The following is a 17,180-nucleotide window of genomic DNA, read 5'->3' as shown; positions in this document are numbered from 1 at the left end:
AATAAAAGTAAAGTAGAGTCAGTTGTGTGTGTGAGCGGGATATGTGTGTGGAGACGCGTGGGTAATGTGTGTGTGAGATAGTACCGCTCAAGAGGCACGTTGAGCACGCTTGAGTCCATCTGACTCCGGGGCGGGAAATCCTAGAAGCCGTTGTATAGACGCCAAGCGGGGTACAGCGGTAGTAAGGTAGAAACTGCGGTATAGACGCTCCATAAGAGGGTACCGTCAGGATTAAGAATTTTGATAGAGCGTGAGGGTCCGGTGGACAGCGCGACTTAGTTAGAAACTGCGGTATAGACGCTCCATAAGAGGGTACCGTCAGGATTAAGAATTTTGATAGAGCGTGAGGGTCCGGTGGACAGCGCGACTTAGTTAAAAACTGCAGTATAGACGCTCCATATGAGGGTACTGTAGGATTAAGAATTTTTGTTAGTTTTAAGAAGTCCTGGTCAGCCGTTAGTTAGGCTGTAGTCTTAAGTTGTTAATTGTACGTGCGAGGGCACGAGTTGTTATTCTATTTTATTGTTAAATAAATACCGGTCATTTTTGTTAAATAAAAATTTATTTCTTTCAGACCACCTTCCTCCACTCTCTCTCCCTGTAGATTATTAAACTCAGCTCTGGTTTCCGGTTCCAGGAACCGCATTGAAAAATCCTGGTGGCGCCCTTGTTAATTTAGAATCATTTTTGCTAGGTATTGTTTTATTTCCATTAAATTAATTAAGGGGCCAATGAGCGGAAAAACACCCGTTACAAATTTTTCTGATGAGGAAAACTTTTTTATTTAAATCCACGAAAAACCTTATCTTGTGGGAAAAATTCTCAGCTTTTGAACGAAAATATCCATTTTTCATAATCACATCAGAAGAGCCTTTAAAATCCAATTAAAGTGGAAAAATTGATTTTTCTCGGTGTGCAGTGCAAGGTACATCCAATTTGACTTTTTTTTCTGAAAGATCAGAGTTTTTTACACAAAATATATGGTTTTTACGATGTGCATATTTTTTGTTCAATCACAATTGAATTAAACGTTATATCCGCTAAGTGTTATACGATTATTCGGGATAGTAAAATAATTTTCTGTTAAATATTTAAAATTTCAAACTGCTCGTTAAAAAATTGAGTTTATACGATGCAGATGGCACTCACAACTACGATTTCATTTTCTTATTCACACAGAAAAAAAAATATTGTTAAAATGACTATCCAACGTATCCTCAAATGACGTTTCCTTAAAATAACGATCCGGATTGCTGATTTAAGGATTCATTTGTTTGACTTAAGCATACAGAGTATAGATCTTGTCAATATGTGTAGTTTCGTCAAAACAGGCAACTGTTTTGTTAACGTGAGGATCTGTATAGTTGAATTAACTAAATGTAACGCTAAAATAATGATATGGATCGTCATTTTGATGATCCGCTGTATAGCTGAATTGGCTATACAGCGTATATCTCTAAAAAAATGACTATACGGCGTATAGTCAGAATAACGATACGTATCCTTATTCTAACGATATTTTTTTCTCCGTGTGGGATGTAATTTTCCAAAATTTGCGAGAAATACTGATTGGATTATGGAAACTCAACCAATTTATAAAAATTTATTGAATAAATTGGTTTGTAATAATCCAACGGAATCGTGCTTCTTCAGAAGTTGTAATAGATGTCCAAACAATGAAGAAATCATTAATTACTTTCATGCATCGTTTAAAGAATCTGATGTAAATGAAATCGAATTTAAAATGTGGACATCAACCGATCGATGTACCATTGTAAACGTTATTTCAGATTCCGATGACTTTATGATACCTTAGCGACGCAACTTGAGAAACTTTTAAAACATGATTTTATAGTGAAAATACAAAGTCGGTTTTTCTCTAATGCGAAATTAAATTTGAAGAGTGGCGAATTAGCGGTAGTTTTTGACTTTGCAGAAAACTGCGTTTGTTGTGCAGGAAGCTGCCCAAGGCTATCATTGGAATAATGACCAAGCTACTATATTTCCAATGGTGGTTTACTAAATCGAAAATGATACTATTAAGCATGTAGGCTTAGTTGGTATCTCAGATTGCCTTAAACATGACACAGTTTTGATTTATTTATTTCAAGAACAATTGATTTCTTTTTTAAGAGAAAAATTTGCTGTTATTGAAAAGATTTTTTACTTCTCAGATGGAGCACCTCAGCAATTTAAAAATAAAAAAACATTTACTAATTTATGTTATCATTATGCTGACTGAGCCAATCATCGCTGAGTGGCATTTTTTTGCGACTGCCCATGGCAAAGGACCATGCGACAGGCTTGCAGGTTCAGTAAAACGACATGCTGCTAGAGCTTCATTACAAATGGAAAATAAAAAACATATACTGACACCACAAGATTTTCATTCCTAGGCAATCATAAATTAAAACAGGCGTTGATTTTACTTTCATAACGAATGATGATTATTTAGACAAAAAAAAATGTGTTAAACGTACGATATTCTTCATCAAAAACGGTAAAGGGTACAAAGGCATTACACACTTTTACCGATAAATGACGAAATTGGATATGATTTTATTAAAACTGTATCAACATCTGAAAAAAGTTCAAAAATAAAAATATTTTAATTATAAAGATTTTACGTTTAATTTAATTGGGATTGAACAAAAAATATGCACATCGTGAAAACCATATATTTTGTGTAAAAAACTCTGATTATTCAGAAAAAAAAGTCAAATTGGATGTACCTTGCAGCGCACACCGAGAAAAATCAATTTTTCCACTTTAATTAGATTTTAAAGGGTCTTCTGATGTGTTTATGATAAAATTGATATTTTCATTCAAAAGCTGAGAATTTTTCCCGCAAGATAAGATCTTTCATGGATTTTAATAAAAAAGTTTTCCTCATCAGAAAAATTAATAAAAAAAGTAAAAAATTTTTTTTTTCAAAATTTCAAAAAATCATAACTCCTGAACCGCTGCATATTAAGGGTTGAAACTTGTGGGGAATTTATTTCTTATTATAGAGAACACCTCCATAAATTTTGAACATAATCCGCGAGGGTCGCCCCGTAAAAATGTTCTTATTTGGTGGAATGACCCATATGTTATTAAACTAACTTATATTGAATACAGTTTCGCAAAAATATTGCAATTTATAAAATCATGTGATTTTATAATTAAAATATATCCTTTTCCCTGAAAAAAAATTAACTTGATTCAAGCAAAAAATCCTTGAACCAAGAAAATTATTTTGAAGAGTTTCGCTCTTGTAAATTGAAACAAAAAATGGTTGAATCAAGTAAATTTACTTAAATCAAGAAACAAATTATTGTTTTGGTTCAACAATTTTTCTCTTGAATCAAATTAATTTTTTTAGACTCAATTTTTCACGGCCGTAATTTACTCATTATCTTAGTTAGATTCATGCCATACACGGAAAAAACGAGATTTAACTGGTTTCCATGTTGGACGGAACCTAGTTCCATCTAAAGTGAAAAAAATTTACAAATGGTTACTACTTCTATGTAGACTGTAGTAGGTACAGTTTCCGTTTATTTCAGTTAAATCCAAGATAGGGCTCAGAGCCATCTAAGATTTATTTGTCTCAGATGGTTGTCAGTACCGCGCGCATGCTCATCAGTCCCATCTTACATAGAAGTGGCGTCCATTTGGAATTTAACTAGAATCTATCTGCAGATAGTACCTATTTTTACATTATCATTTTCAAGTGCATTTTGCAATCAAATATATATGAATAATATGAATGAATAATAAGTATATTATAATGAATAATACACATTATAATTTTATTCCAAATCAAAAAACTAATCCTTAATAAGTTTAAAAAAAAATTAATTAAAAAGAAAAATTTTTAATTTTAAATTAAAAATTTAAAAAAAAATTAGAAAAACGGTAGACCCTGAAGGCCATCCGTGCAACTTCCCGCTAATTCCATACCTAGGTGCATAAAACTGCACTAATGACGTCTTCGAGCTCAAAAATACAATCTATGTGTTATTTTGAGCTCTTCGAGCTCATGGGAGTATCATAGAACAATATTTTTTAAATTTTCAAACCGCACTAACTTTTGAATGAATCAACCGATTTTTATGCGGTTGGCATTATTTGACGCAATTTTTTTAGTTTCATGAAGAATCTTTAAGTTTGAATTGATAAAACTAGGAAATTTGGAGTAATTCCAAAAAAACACTTTTTTTGGTTTTCTTTCGTTCATGATATTTCTTGAACGAATTGACCAATTTTGACCAGATTAGCGACGATCAGCGTGGTTTTTCAAGCTTAAGGGCGGATTAGTTTTTGAAGTTGATCGATAGAGCCGTTTAAAATATATTCCAAAAAAACCACTTTCAAAAATGATTTTTTTCTTGTTTTTTTTTTAAGATTTTTCAAAATTTCTCAAAATCTATCAGTCCGAATCGTTTCAAATTCTCAGGAAATCTAAGTTTGAGGGATCTCATTAGAACGCCGTTTAGTACGTTCCGATCGGTTCAGTCGTTCAAAAGTTATAAGCGAGTCACATAGTGCACGCACGCACGTACGTACACACAGGGATTAGTTTTAGGTCCTCTGCTATGGAACATCATGTATGATGACCTCCTGAGAATAGCATTGCCCACGGGAGTCAAACTTGTAGCATATGCGGATGACGTAGCTGTCGTGATCGTCGCAAACCACCTCGAAGAGATAGAAATGGCATTTGATATTACATTCAGACGAGTCAATTTGTGGATGGACATGATGAACTTGCAACTAGCCAAGCATAAAACCGAGGCAGTGCTCATCACTCGTAGAAAAACGGTAGAAACCATCAAGTTGAGAGTCGGAGAACAAGAAATAACATCACAACCATTTATCCGTTATCTGGGAGTGATGCTGGATGCCTGACTCAACTTCAAGCAGCAGGTGGAACACGTCAGTGACAAAGCGTCAGTAGTGAGGGCTAGTCTCGCACGGCTGATGCCTAATGTCGGAGGCCCAATGCAGAGCAGGAGGCTACTATTGTCATCAGTGGTCACATCAGTGCTCACTTACGGAATATCCATTTGGGCTGATGCACTGGAAACCCAGAAATCATGGAGAAAAGCTGGACCAGTATATCGACTGAGTGCCCTACGAGTAGCTAGTGCCTTTCGCACTATATCGGAAGAAGCAGTGTGCATCATTGCCGGAACCCTACCTCTTAGAGTTCTAGCAGAGGAAAGACGAGCCCTTTACCAACAAAAAAGGTCAACTGCACTGAGCCCTAAAGAAGTTAGAATTGAAGAACGGCAGAACAGCATAGGCCGATGGCAACTACAATGGGATGCTGCAGAGAAGGGTAGGTGGACGCACCGCCTCATACCTCGGATCGACATTTGGCTTAACCGGAATCACGGCGAGGTCAATTACTATCTTACGCAGATGTTGTCGGGACACGGGTGTTTTCGAGAGTATCTACACCGATTTAAGCACGATGACTCTTCGGAGTGCCCGTCCTACCCAGGAGTTGCTGAAGATGCGGAGCACGTCTTCTTTGTATGTCCTCGTTTCGATCCACAGCGTGAAGATTTGGAGAGGATCCTGAACCAGAGAATGCAACCAGATTCACTAGTAGAAGCTATGTTGTCATCAGAAGCTGCCTGGAACGCTACCAACACGTTTGCAACAGAAGTCCTCAAAGACTTGTGTTCCACCGAAAGAAGGAAGAGCCACCAGAAGGAAGAGCAGTAGCTAGTTCCTCCCCTCACGAAGTAATGCCTGATGGCGGTTCCCATGAGGAATTAGAGGAAAGAAGAAAAGGGGTTTAGGGTTTAGTGAGTAGTGGCGTTAGCGTCGAGTTTTAGTATGACGCTGCGTCGAGTCTTCACATATCCAGGCAAAACAGCTATGCCTGGAATCCGCAAAAAGGATTCCCCCCTCCGAAAAACACACACACAAACACACACACACACACACACACACACACACACACACACACACACACACACACACACACACACACACACACACACACACACACACACACACTCACACACACACACACACACACACACACACACATAGTGACAACCTCGTGGGGATAGTCAGGGAAGCTTCCTGTGACCTTCAAACGTCGAAATCTGATGAAAACTCGATTTTTGCAAAACGGGGTGAAAACAATAACTTCTCGACTTTCTTAGCGGGAAGTTAAAAATTTTAATTTCAGTGTGGTACTATTTTTTAAAATAAGATGAAGATTGGTATTCATCAACATCTTATTTTAAAAATAGTACCACACTGAAATAAAATTTTTTTTTTAATTTTTTAATTTAAAATTAAAAATTTTTCTTTTTAATTTATTTTTTTTTAAACTTATTAAGGATTAGTTTTTTGATTTGGAATAAAATTATAATGTGTATTATTCATTATAATATACTTATTATTCATTCATATTATTCATATATATTTGATTGCAAAATGCACTTGAAAATGATAATGTAAAAATAGGTACTATCTGCAGATAGATTCTAGTTAAATTCCAAATGGACGCCACTGCTGGATACAGCCGGTAAGATATTCGAACGCATAATTCATCAAAGAATAGAAGCAGTTGCAGATCCACTCCTGGCAAACAACCAGTATGGATTCCGAAAAGGACGATCAACCCTGGACGCGATCAATCTGGTTGTTACTACGGCCCAGGAGGCAATTGCAGGAACCAGATGGAAGGGTGGTACGAAGAAGTACTGCCTGGTGGCGACGTTAGACATCAAAAACGCCTTCAACTCTGCTAACTGGGACTGCATTATGCAAGCTCTTCAAGAGAAGAACGTGCCAGGATACCTAAGTAAAATAGTAGCTAGCTACTTCACGGATAGAGTCCTCAGATATGACACAAAGGACGGTCCGAAAGAGTACGAAATCACCGGAGGTGTTCCGCAGGGCTCTGTTCTTGGCCCACTGCTGTGGAATATCATGTATGACGGGCTTCTAAGGCTAAAGATCCCAAGAAATATTAAACTTGTAGCGTATGCGGACGACGTGGCCGTAGTGATTGTCGCTAAACACCTGGACGAGATTCACCACATGTTTGATCTAGCATTCCAGCAAGTAAACCAGTGGATGGACACAATGAATCTTCAACTGGCGAAACATAAGACTGAGGCAGTGCTTATTACCAGCAGGAAAGTGTTAGAGACCATCAATCTTAGAGTCGGCGAACAAGAAATCACATCACAACCTTATATCCGATATTTGGGAGTGATGCTTGATGCCCGTCTCAACTTTAAACAGCAAGTGGAACACGTCAGTGCCAAAGCGTCAGTAGTAAGGGCAAGCCTCGCACGATTGATGCCTAACGTCGGAGGCCCAAAGCAGAGCAGGAGACTATTGTTGGCAACTGTAGTCACATCAGTGCTTACGTACGGAATATCCATTTGGGCCGATGCGCTAGAATTACAAGAAGCATGGAGAAAGGCTGGACCAGTATATCGCCTGAGTGCCCTAAGAGTAGCTTGCGCCTTCCGCACAATATCTGAGGAAGCAGTGTGCGTAATTTCTGGAACTCTACCTCTCAGAGTCCTAGCTGAAGAAAGAAGGAACCTTTACCAACGAAAGAGGTCAACAACACTGAGCGCAGAAGAACTCAGAACGGAACAAAGACAGCACAGCATCGCACGATGGCAATCTCAGTGGGATGCCGCAGAGAAGGGTAGATGGACGCATCGTCTCATACCAAAGATCGACATTTGGCTGAACCGGAAACACGGAGAGGTCAACTACTACCTAACGCAGATGTTGTCAGGACATGGCTGTTTTCGGGCTTATCTTCACCGCTTTAGGCATGACGATTCTCCGGAGTGCCCGTCCTGCCCTGGAGTCACTGAAGATGCGGAGCACGTTTTTTTCGAGTGCTCGCGTTTTAATCCACAACGTGAGGAGCTGGAGAGGATCTTGAAGAGGAGAAGTCAACCAGAGTCAGTCGTAGAAGCAATGCTGTCTTCAGAAGCTGCCTGGAATGCAACGAACACTTTTGCCACAGAAGTGCTTACAGAGCTGCGTTCCATCGAGAGAAAAAGAGCAAAAGACAGAATCTAGAAGGAAGAAATAACATCTTAGCCACCAGAAGGAAGAGCGGCAGCTAATTCCTCCCCCCGCGAAGAAATGCCTTACGGCGGTACCATGGGGGATCAGAGGATAGAAGAGAAAGGGGTTTAGGGTTTAGTGGGTAGGGGCGTTAGCGTCGAGTTTTTAGTATGACGCTGCGTCGAGTCGCCACATATCCAGGCCAAACAACTATGCCTAGAATCCGTAAAAAGGATTCCCCCCCCCTAAGGGAAAAAAAACACACACACACACACACACACACACACACACACACACACACACACACACACACACACACACACACACATAGTGACAACCTCGTGGGGATAGTCAGGGAAGCTTCCTGTGACCTTCAAACGTCGAAATCTGATGAAAACTCGATTTTTGCAAAACGGGGTGAAAACAATAACTTCCCGACTTTCTTAGCGGGAAGTTAAAAATTTTAATTTCAGTGTGGTACTATTTTTTAAAATAAGATGAAGATTGGTATTCATCAACATCTTATTTTAAAAATAGTACCACACTGAAATAAAATTTTTTTTTTAATTTTTTAATTTAAAATTAAAAATTTTTCTTTTTAATTTATTTTTTTTTAAACTTATTAAGGATTAGTTTTTTGATTTGGAATAAAATTATAATGTGTATTATTCATTATAATATACTTATTATTCATTCATATTATTCATATATATTTGATTGCAAAATGCACTTGAAAATGATAATGTAAAAATAGGTACTATCTGCAGATAGATTCTAGTTAAATTCCAAATGGACGCCACTTCTATGTAAGATGGGACTGACGAGCATGCGCGCGGTACTGACAACCATCTGAGACAAATAAATCTTAGATGGCTCTGAGCCCTATCTTGGATTTAACTGAAATAAACGGAAACTGTACCTACTACAGTCTACATAGAAGTAGTAACCATTTGTAAATTTTTTTCACTTTAGATGGAACTAGGTTCCGTCCAACATGGAAACCAGTTAAATCTCGTTTTTTCCGTGTATAAGTATGTCCATTTATTATTTATTTTTTTTTTTTTTTCAGTGTCCTAGTTCCTAGAAATCATTTTATACAAATAATTTATATTCAACTTAATTATTAATCGTCGACTTTTAGTCTAATCTTTTTACTGGATAAATAGACTTAATTAACTTTCACAAAAAATATGATTGCATAAAAATCTATTGACGAATATAAGAACATAAGATTCTGGAGGAATTTAAGTTCATTTATCGTTTAATAGTACAAGCATTTATTTTATTAAATAACTAAGAATCATCAATTATTAAATTGTTCAAATTATTTTAAATTAAAATAAAGAATTTTGACGAATATTGGGAAGACTGAAAGTAAAAAAAAATTTTAACATTATTTTGACTCATAAGTTACGCTCGAACCTCCTTAACTTCCAAAATTAATTCATCCCATATTTTTGCCGTCAATCTTAAGTAGACAGTAAATTATTCAAAAAACGTTATTTCTTTGATATAGAGATTTTTTAAAACAAAAAAACAAAAATGAACAAACAGGAATTTTTTATATTGCGAGAAACTTAAGGTTCAACATAAAAATAACTTTACATTAAAAAAATATGACGGGACAGCGAAAATTAAGAGTAAAAGATTTATACGCTATTGCTATGTGAAATATACAGATTTTTTTCATTTTCTTTCTTTTTTAAGATTATTCGTAGTTGTATTAATACATTGTTGGCAATAATTAAATAAAAACTCGTCGCCAGTAAAGTAATGGAAACCTATTTTGATAAGAAAATCTGAAAACATCGCTGAGAAGGTAAATAAGTTAAATTGCTGCATTAGCAAAATATTATCTATATTCTATTGTACTGAAAAGAGAGTCCTAATTCATGAAGCAGCCGACAAATATTTGACTCAAACCATACATTTATGATGTGCCTAATTTATGAAATTTATTATATCATTTTGGATATTACATAAAAAAATGAACAGTAACAAATGATAATCAATAGGTAATAAACGTTAATTCAAACAGTAAAATCGTAATTTTAATAATTAATCGATGATATTTACTATTTTAACGCTATACAATTCAATATATTAATTTGAAATTATATTTTTTCCCATATTGTTATAATTATATGGGGAAAAAAAATATAATTTCAAACAGTAATATTAGATATGTAAATGCCAATAAAGTAAAATGCTACCCTGGAGTCCAAATTACTACTTAAAACATTAGACATTAACAAGAATCTGAGCATATATCATATCACAGTTTGGAAAATCCAAAAGTGCACGCCTCACACGTTCATTCCATAGAAAAATACAGAAAAATATATTTTTTCTATTTTTTTCTACTTTCTACAGTTGTATCGACGGTCAATATCGAATGTGATTTTCTACGTTATTCCTATTGCTACCGTCGCGCTGCTTAAAAAATTATTAATATAGAAAAAAAAATCCACTTTTATAATTTAGATGAAAAATATAAAAATATATCATGTAAGCAAACTATTCGTAACGTGATTGGTCAAATATATCATATGCATGAAAATATAGATAATTCATACCAACATTCACACGCACGCTTGCGCGCGCAACGTATACTAGTAATGTGAAATTTCATAAACTTTACCCTGATAGTCAGTCACCTTACTTATAACTTACTGTCAATCTACGTCCGTAATTTGTAGCAAACTTGACGGAAAGAGTTGGTAAAGCAAGCGATCACCCATTAGTTACCTATAAGTTACTCTGCAAATAGACGTCAAAACTTGCTGTCAAGTATTTCAGTCAAATTGTAGTAAAGTTGAAAGGAAATTTAACTACAAGATAGATTGTTAACTTGTATTCAAGTTGCGGCCGTAGATTTCCGTCAATTTGCTTACAACTGTTGTTGAGTGAAGAATTACCGCCAACTTAAGTTAACCGTAACTGCTACAAGTCAACTACTTTCTGTGAAAGCGCTGGTTATCAGATTTCATTAATATCTTTTAAACGATTACGAGTTTGATAACGTCCGGCAATAGGGATCGTCATAAGGGTGAATGGAAACTTATGGAGAAAGATTTATTTTATTTCATGGTGTGAATTTTTCTAAAACGCGAGGACTAACTGACAGTGTTACTAATAATTTTTCAACTACAGTATTTGTTAATATACTAAACAAAAATAAATAAAAAAATACGCTGACGTTATAATTGAATATTTCTAGTTTTCAAAACATGCTTCTTAAATTTCCGCTAAGAAAATCGAAGATTTTCAAAAATTGGGAAGTTATTGATTTGTTCGTGAGTTATCGTTGATGAAAGAAAACTGAAAAAAGTGTTTTTTCGGAATTACTTCGAAATTCCGAGTTCGATCAATTTAAACTTAAAGATTGTTCATGAGGCTTAAGAAACTGCGTCGAATGCCGCTAACTGTGTGAAAATCGGTTCATTCATTCAAAAGTTATTGCGGTTTGAAAATTCAAAAAATAGTGTTTTATTAAACTTCAATCAGATTTTTTAGCTCGGAGAGCTAAAAATGACACGAAAATGATATTTTTGAGCTCGAAGAGTTCAAAAACAAAATAAGTGAAATGTTGAGCGTTTAGGTATGGAATTAGCGGGAAATTGCAGAGATGGCCTTTAGGGTCAAGCGTTTTCCTAATTTTTTTCTTTGTGAACATTTGTCGAGAAGTTAGATTGCGCTATATATCATCGCCAATAACGATTTAAAGAAAAAAAAATAGACTATCTATTAACAATTCAAGACCTGAGAAGTAGCACTAGTCTCTGCACTAATGAAAGTATTAATTTGGTTTAAGAGAATCATTTTAAGAAATTTAATTATCTCAAGTCAAGCAGAGAAATTTTTCAACCAAGAAAATTTTTATGGTTAAGCTAAAATGATTTTCTTGGCTCAAAATTCTTTCTTCTTAATTAAGTTAATTTTTCTTTAATAGCCCGCAGCAATGAGGCAATTTTCATAGAAAAGTTTAAATAACTAAAAACAGATCCAAAAAAACTCGGAAAACGGTTTTAGATTCAGAATCGGATAATATTGAATTCTAAAAAGAACAGAAAGCTGCGTCTGATTTTTTGTATTTATGGTAGAGTTTTGATGAGCGCAACTGTTTGTGGTCCTCGCTGTCGAACTGACTTGACTGCTCAGCAAAAATTACTCTCTCATTAAACTCTCTGTAACTTGATGATAGTAAAAGAATGAATTGTTTTTAATATATATTTCGTTGGCAATTCTTTTCTAAATTTTTAAGCAAAAAAGAGCCTGATAACATCATTAAGTTGTGAGATGTAAGCTCGTAAAGTATAAAACAGATTTTTGTCTCAGAAAAATATAATTTCTGAGTTAAAAATTCATTTGAAGCTTCAAAATGTTTGCTTCCATATCAGAAATAAGCCGGTCAAATTCCAACGGGATTTGATTATGTTTTAGTTTAGGATTGTAGCTTTTGTTAAGATTTGTTTTACCTGTTGATACCAAATGCATTAAACCAATAGTAGTTAAGAAAACGTTTTTTTGATCACCAATACTTTATAAATAATTAGAGAGCGTTTTTTTTTTTTTTTTTTTTATACATAAAATTTTATATTATTTGATTGTGTATCCAAAAACCACCGCATGAATTTTTTTGGCCCCATTTTCAGTTCAAGTGCAATTTCATTTCTTGAGTGGGCTACAAGTCTTACCGTTATCAAAAAATTGAAAAAACTTTTCGATATCAACTTGGATTTCCTTTAAAGTTCTCACAAATAACTAGAATGGTACAAAACTCTAGCAATCTTACCATAGAAATTAAGTTTAACGACCAATCGCGAAATTAGCGTGTTGAAATAAAAAATAAAAATTAATTTTTTGAAAAAATATTTTTTCTGTTGAAGGGCTACAACTACCTCATTTCAAAACAGTAACTGCTAAATTTAAGTTGTTTTTTTATTATTTCAGTATTCGTGCATTTTTACTATACTTTAAAGGCACTATTTGATTTGTTGCTTCAAAATTTTATTAAGTGATAAATAAATCTTTCCCATACAAATCTAATTTTTATCGATTTGAAGTGAAAATTTTTCTTTAAGCGTCAAACCAACAAGGTAAATTAAAAAAAAAAGAAAAAACAAAACAAGAAATTTCAGTAACTATGGTTTGAAATGATGTTGACGCATTTAATAAAATCTAAAATTATGCAAACATATTTTTGAAGGTTTTACTGAAAAATTTTTGGAGCTTCATAACTCTCTAAAAAACTAACATATTTAAAAAACAAAAAAACGAAAATCTTCGTCATCGAAAACTCTATACGTGAATTTTTTTTATTTTTTAAATTTAAACGTAATTTAAAAAATATTCGTAAAAATATAATTTTTTTTATGATTTTACGAGTATTTCTAATTAAAATTAATATAAATGATGATATAATTTTTTATTTTTTTAACGCATGATATATTTTGTCCGCTTCTTCACTTCAATTAGAGTTTTTAACGCCAAATAACTCAAACAGATATTAGTTTTTAATGAAAATCAGAAATAATGTGATAAGAATATCAATTTTCTTTCGTTCTTTCAAATACTTGTTTACTTACAAATTTCTGCATATTAATGTTTCTCAACCTCAAATTTCAATTATTTCCATGTTAATAAGACGATAAGTAGCGTCAACAACTTTAAATGAAGTAAAGAAAAGAAAAATAACGAATTATATCATGCGTCGAGCCTGACTTTAAGATTATGTCCAAAAAATATATAAAAAGTTGAAATTAATTTATTATTTAATATTTCCACGTCGTGCATTTAATTTTGTAATGCTCAAAATTACAATATTTCGTATTTGCATAACTTCACCTTATTTAAAAGTTGCAAAAAACGAAAAAAATTTCTAACAATTTCAGGATCTCATAAGAGCAGTACAAGATATTATAAAAAAATATTGAACCCAAATTTAAATGGCGATCGTCATTTTTGATGATTACCAAAAATTCAAAATTTGACAAATTTGGCATTTTTCAAAATTTTTTTCTGAAATATATTCTTTTTCAATAGCCCCAAGTGTTCCCTTTCAAACAAACGAAAGTCCATTCCTGTATCTATAATAGCGTTCAAGATATCACAAAAACAAAATTGAAAAAATTGCGAACTTTTGAATTTGCGTATTTTTTGAAAAAATTCTTTTATTTTTTTTCTTTTGGCAGAACTTCGTTCTATGATAAAAAAAAATTTCTGACCGAAATTTGTCCAAATCGAAAGGGATCGATTCCAACTACTGATCGATTTGAGATGGAATGACCCAGCTAAGTAAAAAATATTTAAATTATCAATTTATATACATTTTAATTAGAAATACTGGTAAAATCATAAACAAAATTGTATTATTACAAATATTTTTTAAATTACGTTTAAATTTAAAAAATAAAAAAAATTCACGCGTAAAGTTTTCGATCACGAAGATTTTCTATTTTTTTTTGTTTTTTAAATATGTTAATTTTTGAGAAAGATATACAATTCCAAAAATGTCAAAAATTATATTTTTACGAATATCTTTTAAATTATGATTAAATTTAAAAAATAAAAAAAATTCACGTCTAGAGTTTTCAACGATGAACATTTTCTTTTTTTTTTTTTTTTTCAATTCGTTCATTTTTTAGAGAGTTATGAAGCTCCAAAAATTTTTTGAGTTCCAGACGGAAATTTGAAAATCTGAAAAAATTCACGACGTAATTACAGTTCACTGATGAAAATACATTAATTTCATATCATTTTTTAAATTCGTCGAAGAATTATCAACAGACAAAAATTTATTTTTTAAATCACGGTTCGAGATTGATCGCATTACAAAAAACAAAAAAATTCTCGTGTAGAGATTTGAATTCCGCGCCATTTCAGCTTGGGTAATTTATGATCTTTTTTTTCCATCGAGATATCACTGTCTAAGTTTTTAATTTGTCGGATGTCGGCTAACTTTACGATCATATATTTGAGATACTTTTCTCTTCAATACCAATAAGATAATCTGAACTTAATGTCTTTTTATGTTCTTATCCCACTCATTTATATTAACCTGGAATCGTTAAGTTTAGCAAATTAAATTGGGTTTGTCATATAATATTGTCAAATGTTTGAAGCTCTATTGCACGTGATACAAAAAATCATATGGTCCTAAGTAGTATGTAGTCAGATGTGTTTACTTTTCATTATTATCCAAATGCTGTGTTTATAAATTGCTATATTATTGATTAAATGAATATACCTATATAAATAAGAAAAAAAAAAAAACAATTTTTACCGTATCAGAATTAGTTATGGCAGAATGAAAATTATCATTATTTGGAATCCCACTTAACCTTAAAGAACACACTGAGCAGCATCCCAATGATCTTAAAAATTTTGCTTTTTGAATAATATTGGAAACTTCAAAATTCATTTTTTACCTTACAATTTTTTTAAATAAGCGTTATTTCAAAAATTTATAATTGTTTTTAAGTTTAACTACGAAAACTGATGTTTGTTAGCAACAAAAAGAATCCAAAAAATTTTATAGCGGGTGCAGCTTAGCCAACAAAAATAATGTATGTACATCGTTATATAGCCCCCAAATTGGCTATAGTAAATTTATTGAGTTCTTTTAATTCGCCCATTGGGACGCAGTAGGGCGTTTAACTCGCGTTTCAGGAAAAGAAACTTGGGAAAGGAAACTTAATTTAATAAAATAAAATTCGAATTTAATTTTTATAATTATCAAAACTATTTTGCTTTTTCTGTTTATTAATTAATTTGATTGGCTAAACTGGAACATATATGATTTCAAGTTTATAAAATAAGATTTAAGCGGTTTGAACTCTCGAGGAGAAGTGTCGTTACATAGTTTTTCCGATGTTGTTCAAACTTCAAACTCCATTCATCTCCCACCATAGCTCGCATACATGCATACATCAACTCTAGGACATACATAAGTACACATATTTCTACTACACATAAATGATCCTTATACACTAATAAATATCTTTTGTTCCATTCACAAACGCTTGTATCTTATATATACTATAAATATTGCATTGCACTAACATTTGTATCCTATTAATCAGATTAAACTTATTACTATTTCTGTCAATCTATAATCAAGCTTTCTTCTAAAACTATGAAATAGTTTAATTGTTTATATAAAAGAAAAATATTATTCAATAGTATAATTTCATAAAATCTCATTCTTTTAACAATAACTATTAATTAATTATGAATTGGATCCAAGATATGAAAACTGTTAATTAATTTCAATTCACTTCGTTGCAATATTATGTAAAATTTGGGTGCCATCCACTTGCCCTAACAGCTAGTTAGCGGCAGTGTGAATTAATATCAGATACTTTATGTTCCCTCTGCAGCTACGTGACAGTTGGTATTTGTTTTGAGAGAGTTTTTTTCCAGTTACTAATAATGATATACTCATATTCAGTCTTTTAAGAATTGTTACAGTCACATTTAAGGACATATGACCGTTGAATTCATATAACTTTGTAACCAGTGTATTTGATGCTCGCGCAACTTAAGGTAGTACCTCCGCGACAATCCAGATCAAAAATTTTGACTCGCTATCCATGTTATACGTATCGACAGAGCTAAGGTTGTAGGTTAAGATTTTTTAACGTTACTGTACTCGTCACTACTATATTCTCTATACATATACACACACACTACGGTTTCAGTGACTAGCGGCTGTTTTTTGTACCCCCTCTCCTAAAAATAATCCTCTAAAAGTGAAATTGATTTTAATTAATCTCGAAAACTACATGGTAAAAAATTTTCATTTTTTTTTTAATTGTTCGAAATATCATATTCTTCAATCTACTAGTTTTTTGATAAAGTCTTGAAATTCTTTCGATGGAAAAAATTAAAAATACTGTCATTTTCCCACGCTTCTCCTATGTTACATGTACAAAAATGTCATTTTCAATTGCAATTATCTCGAGCTTGGTGTGGTAAATCGTCTTCAAATTTTAACAGCATATGTATTATGTATTTAATGACTTATATTCAAAGTTTCGAGGATTTCTTGAAATATTGCTTTCATAACCGTACTACCTTAAGGCTAATAATCTTTACGATTTCTTATGCTTTATAACTATATATAT

The 17,180-nt window shown here is 33.0% G+C and overlaps 1 protein-coding gene across 2 annotated transcripts in view; it reads right to left on the bottom strand.

Annotated features, from left to right (window-relative positions):
• The window catches only part of LOC123272630 (tRNA pseudouridine synthase Pus10), a 45,465-nt gene extending 29,815 nt beyond the window's left edge, over positions 1 to 15,650 (bottom strand). Inside the window, exon 1 of one of the 2 annotated variants that reach the window (XM_044739552.1) lies at positions 15,338 to 15,650. In XM_044739552.1, coding sequence (XP_044595487.1) covers positions 15,338 to 15,475 — 138 coding nt within the window. In that variant the 5' untranslated portion in view covers positions 15,476 to 15,650. The remainder of the gene's footprint in view (positions 1 to 15,337) is intronic. The other variant, XM_044739559.1, reaches the window with a different exon arrangement.
• Between the last annotated feature and the right edge of the window lie 1,530 nt (positions 15,651 to 17,180).

This window comes from Cotesia glomerata, linkage group LG1 (genome assembly GCF_020080835.1).
Source record: "Cotesia glomerata isolate CgM1 linkage group LG1, MPM_Cglom_v2.3, whole genome shotgun sequence".
NCBI lineage: Eukaryota > Metazoa > Arthropoda > Insecta > Hymenoptera > Braconidae > Cotesia > Cotesia glomerata.
Note: the sequence above shows the minus strand (reverse complement) of the source record. Positions and strands in the feature narration are given on the sequence as shown.